Source organism: Physella acuta, unplaced genomic scaffold, assembly GCF_028476545.2.
Source record: "Physella acuta isolate Inbredline_101_S28 unplaced genomic scaffold, ASM2847654v3 ptg001145l, whole genome shotgun sequence".
In the NCBI taxonomy this organism is placed as follows: Eukaryota; Metazoa; Mollusca; class Gastropoda; family Physidae; genus Physella; species Physella acuta.
This window is the reverse complement of record NW_026732662.1, coordinates 239,887-253,603: the sequence shown is the minus strand read 5'-3', so window position 1 is coordinate 253,603 and position 13,717 is coordinate 239,887. Positions and strand designations below refer to the sequence as shown.

The 13,717-nt window shown below is 36.4% G+C and overlaps 2 protein-coding genes across 2 annotated transcripts in view; one reads left to right on the top strand and one right to left on the bottom strand.

The window, feature by feature from the left end:
* The first annotated feature begins 848 nt into the window (after positions 1-848).
* Positions 849-6,372, top strand: LOC131956288 (proteasome subunit beta type-7-like). The gene is made up of 8 exons (XM_059320745.1): positions 849-942; positions 3,287-3,368; positions 3,928-4,025; positions 4,130-4,270; positions 4,747-4,862; positions 4,965-5,023; positions 5,283-5,434; positions 5,892-6,372. The coding sequence occupies exons 1-8, from the start codon at positions 851-853 to the stop codon at positions 6,007-6,009; spliced, it is 858 nt and encodes a 285-aa protein (XP_059176728.1). The 5' UTR covers positions 849-850; the 3' UTR covers positions 6,010-6,372.
* A 156-nt stretch (positions 6,373-6,528) lies between these two features.
* Positions 6,529-13,717, bottom strand: part of LOC131956294 (uncharacterized) — a 30,370-nt gene continuing 23,181 nt past the window's right edge. The window contains exons 10-12 of the mRNA XM_059320752.1: positions 9,745-9,818; positions 9,011-9,133; positions 6,529-6,906 (exon numbers count right to left, since the gene is read on the bottom strand). Of these exons, the coding sequence (XP_059176735.1) occupies positions 6,698-6,906; positions 9,011-9,133; positions 9,745-9,818 (406 nt within the window). The 3' untranslated portion in view covers positions 6,529-6,697. The remainder of the gene's footprint in view (positions 6,907-9,010; positions 9,134-9,744; positions 9,819-13,717) is intronic.

Sequence of the window (13,717 nt, the reverse complement as noted above, 5' to 3'; positions counted from 1 at the left end):
GGGGGGGGGGGGGGCGGGGGGGGGGACATATGTCCCCGGGCGCCGACCTTAGGGGGGGGGCGCCAAATTGAAAGTTTGAGGGGGGGGTGCAAATGAAAAGTTCGAGGGGGGGGGGGGGGAGCAAATCGAAAATTTGCTCCTAAGGGGGCGCCAAATTGAAAGTATGTCCCCGGGCGCCGGGAAGGGTCGCTACGCCTCTGGAGAGAAGGTCCGTATAAACTCCATAAAATAGGCTGGACAATTAAAATATTAGATGTTAGCAGAGGCGGGGGCGTGGGTGCGGACCGCACCGGACGATATAATTGAGGGGGTAAAACCAAGACAAAAAAAATTACAAGATATCTAGACCTAGAATACATATTTTTTGCCAGTTCGTGAACATTTTAAAGTTTTACGGGATGATACCAACTGCAAAATTAACAGAAAAAAAGAGGGGGGGGGGGGGGGGGGCTGCACCAGACACCCAACCCAGCGACACCACTGGATGTTCACATTTTATTTTATTGAATTTTATCTGTTTTATCTTTTTTACCTGTATATGAGTAGGCCTACATACTTTTAAGTGACAAAGCGAGACTATATATATATATATATAAATATGTATAGGCATAATAAACAGTTTAATAGCTTTTTATAGTTAAACATACCCTACCACATAAGCCTGTTTGTATTTTCAAGTTCATACTTGGGTTATATATAATTATAACTATGAGAAATAACATATGATACAAACATACAATTCAGAAATATTTATTGACAATTGATTAAACGTAATTAGCTATTAGTTTTCCTTACAAATAAAAGTAAAAAAAAATTGCAACTATTTTTCTTAAAATAAAAAGCATTTTCTATGCTCAACCGGCATAACTTGTTTACTTTCAAAATGGCTGCGCTGTGTGCTGAACCACCAAAAGGAGGATTTTCTTTTGAAAACTGTGCGAGGTACAATTTTTATTTACACAATTTCACTCAACGAAAATTTTAGAAATATGTTTAGTAAGCAGCTAATTTAATAACGTCTTATTTGATTGCATAAGATCTTTACTGTGGTGATATCCACTGTTGTTGTTAGTGCTGCTGGCAGTTCATTCAGTTACTCAGCAGTTTTGATTTTTCTGATTGAGACAGTAGATTCTTGAATGAGTGTTGTTTCCCGTTCATTGTTCCAAATTTTCGAAGCAATAGTAGATTTTTAGTTTAAAAAGAACAAATTTTCATAAAATCAAGTCTATAACTAGCAAGGCGAATAAAACTAGATCTAGAGGTAAAACTCCATTTTAGCGTATTTTATTCGCTGCTTCATATTCACCTCTGATTGAGCGTGTATTTTATTATCAACACAACCAAAACACACCTATCTAGGATCTAGATCTTGATTAAGTAGGCCGTTCAATTCAACACTGCCGTTTTTGTAATTTGTTTGTAATTTTCGTGGCATCTCACGGCTCATGCGCATACTAAAATGGGGACCAGTTTTGCTTTCACTAAACGGTAGAGGGATAAAACTAATGACTATGAGGCCATTGTTAATTTCAGAAATCGGAACTATCTGTTTTTATTTCAGTCTGTTATTTAAGACTTGTCAGATGTACTTTTGACCTAATTTCTTTGTCTCGCAACCGGCGCCTAAGTGAAAATAGTTCTATGTATTCTTGTCTTTCAAATCAAATAACTCTAAAATAACGCTTCCATAGCAAACCAGTCTATGTGCATATAAAACTTGAAAGCATCAATTTTACACACATTACAATTAACTGGTAATAATTTATGGAGTTTATGAGATATGTTCGTGACAAAACAATCACCCCCCAATAATGCCAATTTATCATAATCTTGTTTGGTGAAAATGAGTCACGGGAAAATGTGTGCCGTGTAAGAATCCAATCATTTGGCTAGATTTATGACTATTTTTTTATGTCACACCTAAAAACAGAATGTTTACGCTTTCTTCATTGATGATCGTTTAAATTTATCAATTTTAAAAGCATAGCATGCTGATTGTGTACAAATATAGTCATAAACCACAGAAATATAAAGTTATAATTGTGATGTGCCCTCAAGAAAACACATGTTTATCTCACTTTATAACAGTAATTAAAATTAATTTTCAAATTTGTATTACTTATTTGGTAAGATTAAGCACATGTTTATTAATAATTAAAAAAAAACAAAAGTACATTCTGTTTTAATGAAGGTCACAGGTCAAATAATTTTTCCTTTAGTCAAGTTCAGTGGAGGGTGCCACAGGCTGACCTGACTTTGGAATTTTTTTCAGTAATAATGACTTTGCACAGAAAGTTAAAAAATGCTAAATTGGCTTAGTGTACTAGTGTGCTAGCTATTATTGATACATTTTTAATTTAAAAAATCATTCTGAAATTCTCATCAAAATGCCTATTAAGATTCTAGACATCCATATTTAATCCATTAGGCTCTAATTTAGAAGTTTTTAATTCGTTTTAAACTAAACTAAATTATTTAATTTAATATTTGTCACTCACTGCCATGGCATGACACACCTTTCCATTACTGCAACCCATGTTATATCACTCTTACGTTTGAGTCTTGAGGTCATGGCAAACCATGAATCGGTTCGACTTTTTTATTGGCTATGCACCAGAGTTCCTCACTAGTGATCAACCAACAAATAGTGGTCACGTGGTTTTTAAAAAATAAAAATAAATTGGTTGTGAAATGAGAGCCGGTCATTTAAAAAAAGTGCTGACAATGTTTTATTTCTTTTTTATAGACTTATAAACTAATAATGCTTTACTTACTTGCTCACTTTTGTACCTACATCGACATTTTAATAGTTTTATTAATTTTAATGAAACTTTGGAAGTTAGCACCCATTCTCCGAACCAAATTTTCTGGCATATATAGCCCTGCCACCTATAGTTTGTTTTTATAGCGTGAAAACCTTGCCATTTTGCTTGTGGTAAACATTTTAAACAATAATTCTAAGAAGGTCACGGGAACTAAGACATAAAATTGTTGGAAGTCATGCCTAAAAAATGGTGAAATTAGAACTATAATTCAGCAATATTATAATTTAAAAGATAATTATTATTTAAGAAATAAAGATCTATTTTAAAATTGTTTTAAGTCTTTAAGAAATATAAATTAGGCAAAAACATAAGTGAATGTACCTGATGATTTTGTTTTAGTTGATGATGATGCAACCTTTCCAATTTCTGCCCTTTCAACTGATCGCATGGAACAGTTTTCAAACTTTAAAAAATAGAAATAAATTAGGGCTATTAATACCATTAAAAATTATTTTCAGAAATGCAAGGATTGAACAAATGGGTATGAAGCTGCCAACAGCTTATAAAACAGGTACAACAATAGCTGGTATTGTCTTTAAGGTAAGCATTACACTATTTGCTTTTTATCAATATCTATTTTAACTCATACTCTGCCTTTTCAGACATTTTAAGACATAGCTTTCAAATCCCTAATTGGGGTCAGCGTGGTCGAGTCGGTAAAGGTCATGGTTGCTAAACCCAAAAGTCTTGAGTTCGAACCCTCGGGCAGATGAGGCTCATTAGCTGGGAACAGCAACTCTTCTAGGAGAGATAACTCCAAATCAAACAACTGCTGTTTTGTAGTTTGTTCTTGGTTGGACAAAGGCTATGGAAGCAAATCCAAAAAGAAAAGCAGGCTGAAATCGGAGTCAATGGCCTCAATGGCGCATAACTAGTTGACACATATCCTTAATTGTGATGGAGGGGGATCCCTTCCAACACTAAAATGAAGAAGAAATCCCTAATTTATTTGCAATCATAACCTTATTAAATGCATTAATGCAACAATCAAGTACAAAATGCTGTTCTATTTTAGTTATTACATCATATTTAATGAAAATAGATCAAGTTCTCTAAAGTAAAAGTTTAAATAAATGAGTTATCCAATGATGTTGTGCAGGATGGTGTTGTTCTAGGAGCTGACACACGAGCAACTGAAGATACAGTAGTGGCTGACAAGAACTGTGCCAAAATCCACTATTTGGCTGACAATATCTAGTAAGTTCTGCTCGGAATCTTTGAGCTTTAAAAAAAAATTGAGACACTAGTTAACATATTGATGGCCTTACTAATAGTCAGTTAAGTCAATAATTTATGTTCAGTTGCTGTGGTGCGGGAACGGCTGCAGATACAGAAATGACAACACAGATGATCTCTGCAGAGTTAGAATTACACAGACTTAATGCAGGTCGGGCCCCTAGAGTCTGCACTGCTAATAGACTTCTCAAGCAAATGTTGTTCAGGTAAAAAAAAGTATCTTTTTTTTGTATGAGGCCGTCGGAGGTATTTGATAAGATCTCATATAACTAGGACACAGCATTTTAAATTCATAGTAGAATCACATAAATTATGTGATTGTACTGTAGGGTGAAACCGCATTTCAAAATTATAAAATTTACATGTTGTATGAGCCCCATGCTGTGGGGCTTTAGCTTATTTTAATTTCAGTTGAATGAGGTCTTGTGTTAACTTTAAATTTTATTGTCTAACTTTTAGTCTCTGTTCAGTTGTATTATTTTACAAAGTGCTTCGTGTTTTTCTTTATTCAACCTGTTAATGTATGTAAAGATAACTGAAAACATTTAATTGCTGAATGGTGACCTGAGTGCTTTAAAATACAGTGCTCTGTTTTGTTTAACATAAGAGGTACTTATGTTATGTTACATGCTGTATTTCTCCATGAAGTTTAAATGACAGACTGATGAATTACTTTGATCAGATACCAGGGATACATTGGTGCAGCCCTTGTTCTAGGTGGTGTAGATGTCTCAGGTCCCAACCTTTACAGTATCTGGCCGCATGGATCAACAGATAAGCTTCCATATGTCACCATGGGTAAAATATTTTCCTCTCTCAATTAAGTTATTTATTTTTTATTAATGAATTTTTTTTCTGTTATTCAATGTACTAATTTAAAGAAAAATGTTGTTTTTTCAGGTTCTGGATCTTTAGCAGCTATGGCAACATTTGAGGACCGTTTCAAGCCCAACATGAATGTAAGCCTACCCTTAAGTTTCACCAGTTAACTTCTTTTTGTAAAATTTAAAAAAAATTTATTAGCTTGGCATCAATATTAATTAAAAACACCAGCTAATAATATCTGCAAGTAAAAAAATATCCACACACAACTGTCATATATAATGTGCAGGTAAAACTGGCAATATCAGATAGACTGATCAGAATTGAGCACAATTTTTTTTGGCTAAGTGTTTCTTTTTATGTTTACAACCTGACATGCTTGCTTATGTTTGACAGAGAGAAGAGGCCATGCAGCTTGTGAGAGACGCCATCGCCGCTGGTATTTTCAATGATCTTGGGTCTGGTAGTAACGTAGATCTTTGTGTCATCACCAAGGACAAAGTGGAGTATATACGTCCTCATGAGATAGCTAACCAGAAGGGTGTCAAGTAAGTGTTACACCATCTTACGCATGATGCCTAACTACATGGCATTACCTCTGTGTGAATAATGTGCCGTTTAAGAACTAATGAGTCCTAGAGCAGCTGCTCATGATTTTTTGTTTCTAGGGTTTGGCAATGTGTTGTCAGTTCTATGCATAGATCTTTTCTTTCTCAGACTATTGTCAGGTACCCATCAAAGATGGAGGGGTGGGGGACTACTTTTTCTATCCTTTAAGAGTCTACATGTTTGGAAAACTGCTCTTACTTTAACCATAAACTGCCCTTGCAATAATGATTAATTAATTTTTTTCACATTATCTGAATGTCCTAAGTACTTTACAGTTAAAAGATAAATAAAATATTAAACCTATTCTATGATTCTTGGATAATCACAATATCTTATGATACATTCTGCTGCTGTGTGTATTATGTGATGTCAAACGTATTTTCACCTTTTTTGCAGACAGGGAAGTTACCTGTACAAGAGAGGAACCACTGCCATCCTGTCGTCTGAGGTCAAGAAAATTGAAATTGATGTTTTTGGCACTGAAGTCACGCCTCAGCCAATGGATACACAATGATAATCGCCAGCTTGTGTTGTTTCTACATTTTCATTCATGATCAAGCTCCAGTTTCAGCTATTATTTTGTAATAGGGTGCCAGTTTTTATGGTATTCTTTACATTTGTTTGAGTTTATAGTAATTTAAGTGATTGTTTTGTACTAAAGTATTTGACAAATTATGGGGAGGGTACAGTTTTTTAATTGAAAGTTTTTTTTCTTTCTATTCTTATTAAACTTAATTGTCAAAAACAAAAGAACATGAGTAAACTAGTTAGTTGGAGTTTTGGGTCTTATTTAATAATTAGGAAACTTGATGTTTTATTACTTTATCCATGCTATGACTTGACATACATATGAATAAAAATATTATTGTTAAAATCAGTTTTTTATTGTTTAATATATGGTTTTTAAATTATTTATTTGTATAATAAATAATAATGGGTAGTTTGATTAACTGTTTTAAATTATTAGAAAATAACTTGTAATGTAATGAAAAAATACATATTAGGTGTGAAAGTTCATATTAAAAGACATACAGGTTAATACAGAGTACAACTTAAAAGGTAAATCATCAAAATATTATTGACTTAATTAAATCTCACAGATGTATTTGATCTATTCTACACAAGGAAAAATATTTAACATTTGAAAGGATCTGCTAATCAAGAAATTAACAACAGAGTGTCTAAAAGTTAACAAATGAAACTTAATTCTCTTGACATTTTACTGCATCAATCCTCCAGTCCAGAGTATTGCCCCTTTGTTTGATCTCTTTGTCTGCCGTGTATGTCCAGTACTCGTTTCCTTTGAAGAAAATTAACTCCCCTTTAGCCAGCAGAACTGTGTCAATGTTGCAGGGCAGCCCCCACTGCGGCAGTGGGTTTTGTTCGAGTCCTTCTGACGTCACGCTACATCCTGGGGAAATCAAGCACCCTTGTTAATATTTACTGATATGATATTTGTGATTTCGGACCTGGCGACCCACGGGGCAGGTAAAGTAGAGTTTACATGTTTCTGTGACCTCGGTATATGAAGGGATAGTGTGGTCAGCGAAATGCACAACCAATGTGTGTTTTGAACACCATCCCAAGGAATGAGTCTCCCAATTTGCGATTAGTTTTAAATTTTACATTTCAGTTATTTAAAAAAAAATGTCCTTGATATATTTTAAAACCGTGGATGGGTCACAGAAAATATGTCCCCCTCCTGCTGCTTGGTTTCGCGTTTTACCTTGATGGATAGTAAACGGTTTGATGTGTATAATACTGCTGGAAAAACTACCAGCTTTTAATCGCTTAATGCATTATAAGTGTTTTAAATCGTTATAGGGTAAATACTACTTTTTAAATAAATTGATAGTGTACAGTAGAGTTCAGTGCCTTGCAGTGTTAGCAGAACCCACGTCAGGGGCGGAACTACAGTGCCGCCAGACCCCGCAATGCGGGGGGGGGGGGGGGCCCACGCCATTTAGGGGCCCACGGCCGACCATATAAATGACTTAATGTTTGATTTGTAAAAAAGATTACCGTAGCTGCTCATTTTTTCTTCGTTTTTAAACCACTGTGAAAGCCGAGTCCTCTTTCTCCTACAATGAAACTTATCAAAGATAAGCAAACGTTCAAACCACTTCCATGACTTATTTCCCTTTTTTAAATAGTCAAATAGTGATGCTCATAGTCTCTTTTTAATAGATTTGTACTAAACAAATTAAAAAGCAATTACTTCTCTTTATTATTATTTGTTTATAAATTACCTACTAAAGAATGACACTGTATAAAAAGAAAATGTATTTAAAATTAATAAAATAAATACAAAAAAACATAAAAATAAACATGACACGAGACACCATTATTTACAGAAAGCTTTCATGTTTTATATTCTTTTGACTAATATAAGGTTAATGGTCTCAAAGCAGAGATAATATAAAACTGATTTTCACAAAACAGACTAATGCACTTACACTCATGATACGATGCTGTAATTTGTTTTCATTAAAAAAAAACCCACGTATTTCTCATAACACGAACAGGCCAGCATGAATAAGTATCCTATGTTCGTATGTTGTGTTTGAGAGTATATATATATATATATATATATATATATATATATATATATATATATATATATATATATATATATATATATATATATGCCTATATATTTATATGGGGGGGCCTACAAAATTTTTTTTGCGGGGTGGCCCCTTTTTTCTAGTTCCGCCACTGCATACGAACATAGGATACTTATTCATGCTGGCCTGTTCGTGTTATGAGAAATACGTGGGTTTTTTTTAATGAAAACAAATTACAGCATCGTGTCATGAGTGTAAGTGCATTAGTCTGTTTTGTGAAAATCAGTTTTATATTATCTCTGCTTTGAGACCATTAACCTTATATTAGTCAAAAGAATATAAAACATGAAAGCTTTCTGTAAATAATGGTGTCTCGTGTCATGTTTATTTTTATGTTTTTTTGTATTTATTTTATTAATTTTAAATACATTTTCTTTTTATACAGTGTCATTCTTTAGTAAGTAATTTATAAACAAATAATAATAAAGAGAAGTAATTGCTTTTTAATTTGTTTAGTACAAATCTATTAAAAAGAGACTATGAGCATCACTATTTGACTATTTAAAAAAGGGAAATAAGTCATGGAAGTGGTTTGAACGTTTGCTTATCTTTGATAAGTTTCATTGTAGGAGAAAGAGGACTCGGCTTTCACAGTGGTTTAAAAACGAAGAAAAAATGAGCAGCTACGGTAATCTTTTTTACAAAACAAACATTAAGTCATTTATATGGTCGGCCGTGGGCCCCTAAATGGCGTGGGCCCCCCCGCATTGCGGGGTCTGGCGGCACTGTAGTTCCGCCCCTGATGTTGTGTTTGAGAGTATATATATATATATATATATACACATATATAGGCCTATATATTTATATGGGGGGGCCTACAAAATTTTTTTTTCGGGGTGGCCCCTTTTTTCTAGTTCCACCACTGACCCACGTGTGGATGTGTGGTACCTTTAAAAACATGAACCTTCGAGTTCCACACCACGGCAGCGTCAACGTCACAGGTCTGTATTTGTTGTCTGTCTGACGTCACAGGAAGTAGGCTGGCGCCATCGACGTCCCATGATTCACAGCCTGTAGATGTTTACAGTTAAAGTTGATGTAAAATGATTGACGTGTTTTTAAGGAACCGAGTTGATAGTGTGTCGTATGAGGATATTTTGTTTATAAACAAGCAGTGTTCATATTTTTTTCAGAGGGAGGGGCGGACACTCGTAAAGTATATATTTTCTATAATAGTATATAAATCCCATTTCGTTGAGGGGGGGGGGGGGGGACTTTTTTCTGAGCTCCCCCCCCCCAAGAGATGCCTGGAAGAAACTCTGTAAACAATAAAACATAAGAAAAAAAACTGTCTATATTAACTAGAATCTAAGGGGTCGGCGTGGTCGAGTCGGTAAAGCTCATGGTTGCTAAACCGAAAAGTCTCGAGTTCGAACCCTCGGGCAGATGAGGCTCGTTATCTGCGGACAGCCACTCTTCTAGAAGAGACAACTCCAAAATCAAACAACTGCTGCCTTGTAGTTTGTTCTTGGTTGGACAAAGGCTATGGAAGCAAATCCAAAAAGAAAAGCAGGCTGAAATCAGTTGACACGTAATCCTTAATTGTGTTTTTTACTAACAGAGAAACCGTGTAACTAACAAAATAAAAAAGGTAAAAAAAAAAAGACCAGCTTAACACATACCTTTAAAAACCTTTATGATGTTGGTTCCAGGAATTTTGTATGCGGTGTCTATATTGTATAGTCCAGGTACGTTTCTTTAAAAGAAAACATTTGCGGGCCTTAATATATACACTAAACAATGGTAAAACGTGTGTAAAATCTTAAGTTCTTTTATACACATAACGTACACACAATCCAAACGTTTAAGTAACTCAACTTATGATGGGGTTGTGTGACCATCACTATACCCTACTGCCTTTATTTGACCTGACCGGAGTCAGGTACTTATCAAAGCTGAGTGGACTCAGAAATATACACACGCTACACCAGTACCCACATTAAGACAAAGTAAACACATTAGGACGTTAGTGTCTGAAGGAGACCATTCGTGAATGAAAACTGAAATTATATTTTTGAATATCAGCGTAGACACTGAGTTTAAAGTTAGATTAGTTACAAATGCCGTTATGACTAGGGTTAGGATCTATTTTAGGCAGTAGGTGGACGGAGTGGCCTAGCGGTAGAGAGCTAGACTGCTGGAGGGGAACTTTACTTAGGCGGTAGGATGACGATACAATCAAACAACTTCGATTACTTTGATCGTTAAAATCCATATTATTTTTATAATTAGGATAGTTAGTACACATAAATACAGTAAAGAATCCTCTTTAGACCTAGCAGATGAAGTAGAGTTCATACGTTTTTTGACCTCGGCATATGAAGGGAAGGTGTGGTCAGCACTTTGCCCAGCCGCCTTTACTTTCCCTAACATGAGTTAGGTATCTATCAGAGCTGGGTGGACTCAGGGATGTTCTACTGACTTGGACCCGGATTCAAACTCGAGACACATAAATACAGTGATGTATACTAATTATAGAACAAAATAACAGTTTTAAATCCTCTCCAGCTGCTTCAAGAGACCATATATTTCCATGACGTCATAGCCAGCTCTGACCTCAACAGTTTATTTATAGAAAGACAAGATGACGTACTTCACATCTGTTTGGGCCACTTTGTGCACAATAATTTTTTCTCCGACAAAAAAGAGCGTCGTATCGTCGTCTACACTAACGGCTGCGTCGATCTTCACCTGGTGAAAATCAGAATTTGAGATGAAAGGTTTGAACTAGACACTAGCTTCTGTGTTTGTTTCTGTTTGTGGCATTTACTGAAGAGATACTTTATGACTTATCACTCAACTTTTAAGCTGGTGTTTGAATGACTTTGTGCTCAGTGACTTCGGCCAACCACTTATTGATAAAGCTGAGATTTGAAGGTTTTTTTTTTTGTGTGGCTTTCAATAGGGCTGGTAAGTAGGTCACCAACCAGTTATATGGCTCATGCAGGTTTTATTGAGCCGTAGAACTGGTTGGTGACCTATTTACCAGCCCTTTTACAACTCAAAGACCAGAGTTTCTTCCAGGCATACCTTCGGGGGGGGGGGGGGGCGCTAAGCCCCCGAAGTAAGCCCCCCGAAGGAAGTCTACCGCCCCCCCCCCCGAATGATATGGATTTTACATAGTAAACATACAATTTTACTTGTGTCTGCCCCCCCGAAAAATGTTGACCGCCCCCCTCGAAAATATCAATTGCCCCCCCCCCCCCGGAGAAAAAAAGTCTGGAAGAAACACTGTTCAAAGACAAGGCCGATGTTTCAATATGTTTAATGGAATCCACCCGCCCCCCCCCCCCCGTCCAATAAAGCCAATGTTTGAATGTTTCCATTGACTTACCACACAGTTTTGAGGCCGATGCTTGAGTATATTCCTCACGTTTTGATGGAACACAGCGTGAAAGACCGAGTTAATGGAGTCGCTGTTTTCTTCCGGGTAATCTACTAGTAAAACATTTGGAGAGTCGCCGTTCCTGAAAATAAAACACTCTGATGCATTACAAAACGTTAAGAGTTATCTTTGCTTGATACAACCATTGTCACTGGTTGAGGAAATCGCGTCATCCCTGCCAGAAATTAGCCAATGGAAGAGTTTTTTAAAAAGTTACCCTTTCGGGCCTGGCTGGCCTATGGGGTAGGTGAAGTAGAATTCACCTGTTTCGTTGACCTCGGCATATAAAGGAGTGGTGCGGATAACACTCGCTTTAAAAAAAAAAAAAAACTTACGGGTGTCTAAATTCCTCACAGGCCTTCAACGCCTCGTGTAGATACTGCCGGCATTTCTGAGCTTTGTTCGAGTTACATCCGGGGCTCTCTGGGACTATAGAGACCTCCAGGAGTTCCTTGTTCTGTCTGTGGCGGCACATCGCTCGGCTCACATCCACCACCTGAGTCGGTCAAAATATGTCACATAACACACATAATATATGTCACATAACACACATAGTTAGAGCTTAAAATATGTCACATAACACATATATTATATGTGACATAACACATATATTATATGTGACATAACACACATAATATATGTGACATAACACATATAGTTAGAGCTAGGCAATAAGACATCTGAAAGTTGTGGGGAAAACTGAGGATCCCCTCCCCACCCCCCCCCCCCACTCTAAATGGATGTAAACAATTAAAGAACTGCCTTAAATGACTTCCGCTGATTATTAATTTAGTAGTTAGCTTGCCGTAAACATCACTAATTACCATTTTAACACTGAAATTTGCTTTGTAGATCGTAAGCAAAAGGATGTAGGCCTACATTTTTTTTTACACCAGTTTACAAAAAGGGTCGTCCGTAAATGACGTCACGCTAATTTTGCTATTTTTACATCCTCCTTACCCATAGCCACGGGCGGCGTTGTTGAATGGTAGAGATTTTGACTGCCGAACCGATGGTCTTGAGTTCGGATCTCAGTTCGCGATTGTGAATGTTGGGCGCCCCGAGTCCACCCAGCTCTTATGGGTACTTGACTTTGGGGAAATTAAAGGCGCCTGGGCAGAGTGCTGACCACAAATCCACATTTCAAAAAACTAAAAACTAAAATGTGACGTCGCACTTTATGAAGCCTCTTTTAAAACTTTTATAGAAGACTTATTAGAAAAAAACTTTGTATTTAGGATTTAAAAAGCTAGTTTTCAATATTATTTTTTCCTTAAACAATACAGCCAGAGCCGGCGTTAGGAATACACGGGGCTTAGGGCCAACCATCCGCGCAGGGGCCTGAGTTTTTCTATTGGTGTCTAAAACATGTACAGTGAGGCTGTATGAATTCAGGGAAATAGTGTACGAATTTAGTTGTGTGGATACCCGGGGCCAACTCTCCCACTGTATATCCAATGTTATTTACATTGTACTAAGTTATTAAATCACTTGCGATAGCTTTTTAATCGATCCAAATCACTAAAGAAAATTCAATAACTTGCCAAAAAATTAGGACAAAAAGCTGTTTAAGTTGTTTGTTAATGACCATTAGTTAATTAGTCATGCGTTATGTGTGTTTAGAAAAGAGACTGTTGGTAAGCACAGAATTTTAGACAAATTACAATATCAACAAACACTTAAATAATTAAAGTTAAAACAAATAGGAAACATGGATGGAATTTGGACTTGTTACGTATCGTGAATAAACAATGGTTACGGCTAAGGATAGCAAAAAGAAATGACTTTCAAATGTAATCATGAACGCTCAGTAGGGTGGAACTTGTAGGTGGGTGGCAGTTGGTGAGTGGGGTGAGGTAAAGGATAAATTTACATTAAAATTTGTGGCTGTTGGATGCCACACCTAAGAGAAGGGTCCCCCAAGTTCGAGAACTAAGTTACTTGATCTCTGACCGGATTCATTCAAGAGAAGGTGCGTGTTTATAGTGAGTCCACGTATTACATTACAAGTCAAGACCGCGGTCTTACAAAAAAATGTTTGTGTCTATAATTAAGGAGAGAACCACGTGACAGCCAGCTACACCTTATTAATGAGTTTCCCGATGGCATGTTCGGGCTGCCCTGAAAGTCGGTACTTTTGACGTGAGAGAAATCAGGACAACTTTACAATAAAGCGAACTCGGACCGATGTATTAAAAAAGTATAAGTAT

Excerpts from the sequence above, each read along its gene's own strand:
- LOC131956288 (XM_059320745.1), top strand. The coding sequence starts at position 851 with ATGCTCAACCGGCATAACTTGTTTACTTTCAAAATGGCTGCGCTGTGT. Across the intron at positions 943-3,286 it reads TCTTTTGAAAACTGTGCGAG|AAATGCAAGGATTGAACAAA; the intron begins GTACAATTTTTA and ends AATTATTTTCAG. Across the intron at positions 3,369-3,927 it reads TAGCTGGTATTGTCTTTAAG|GATGGTGTTGTTCTAGGAGC; the intron begins GTAAGCATTACA and ends GATGTTGTGCAG.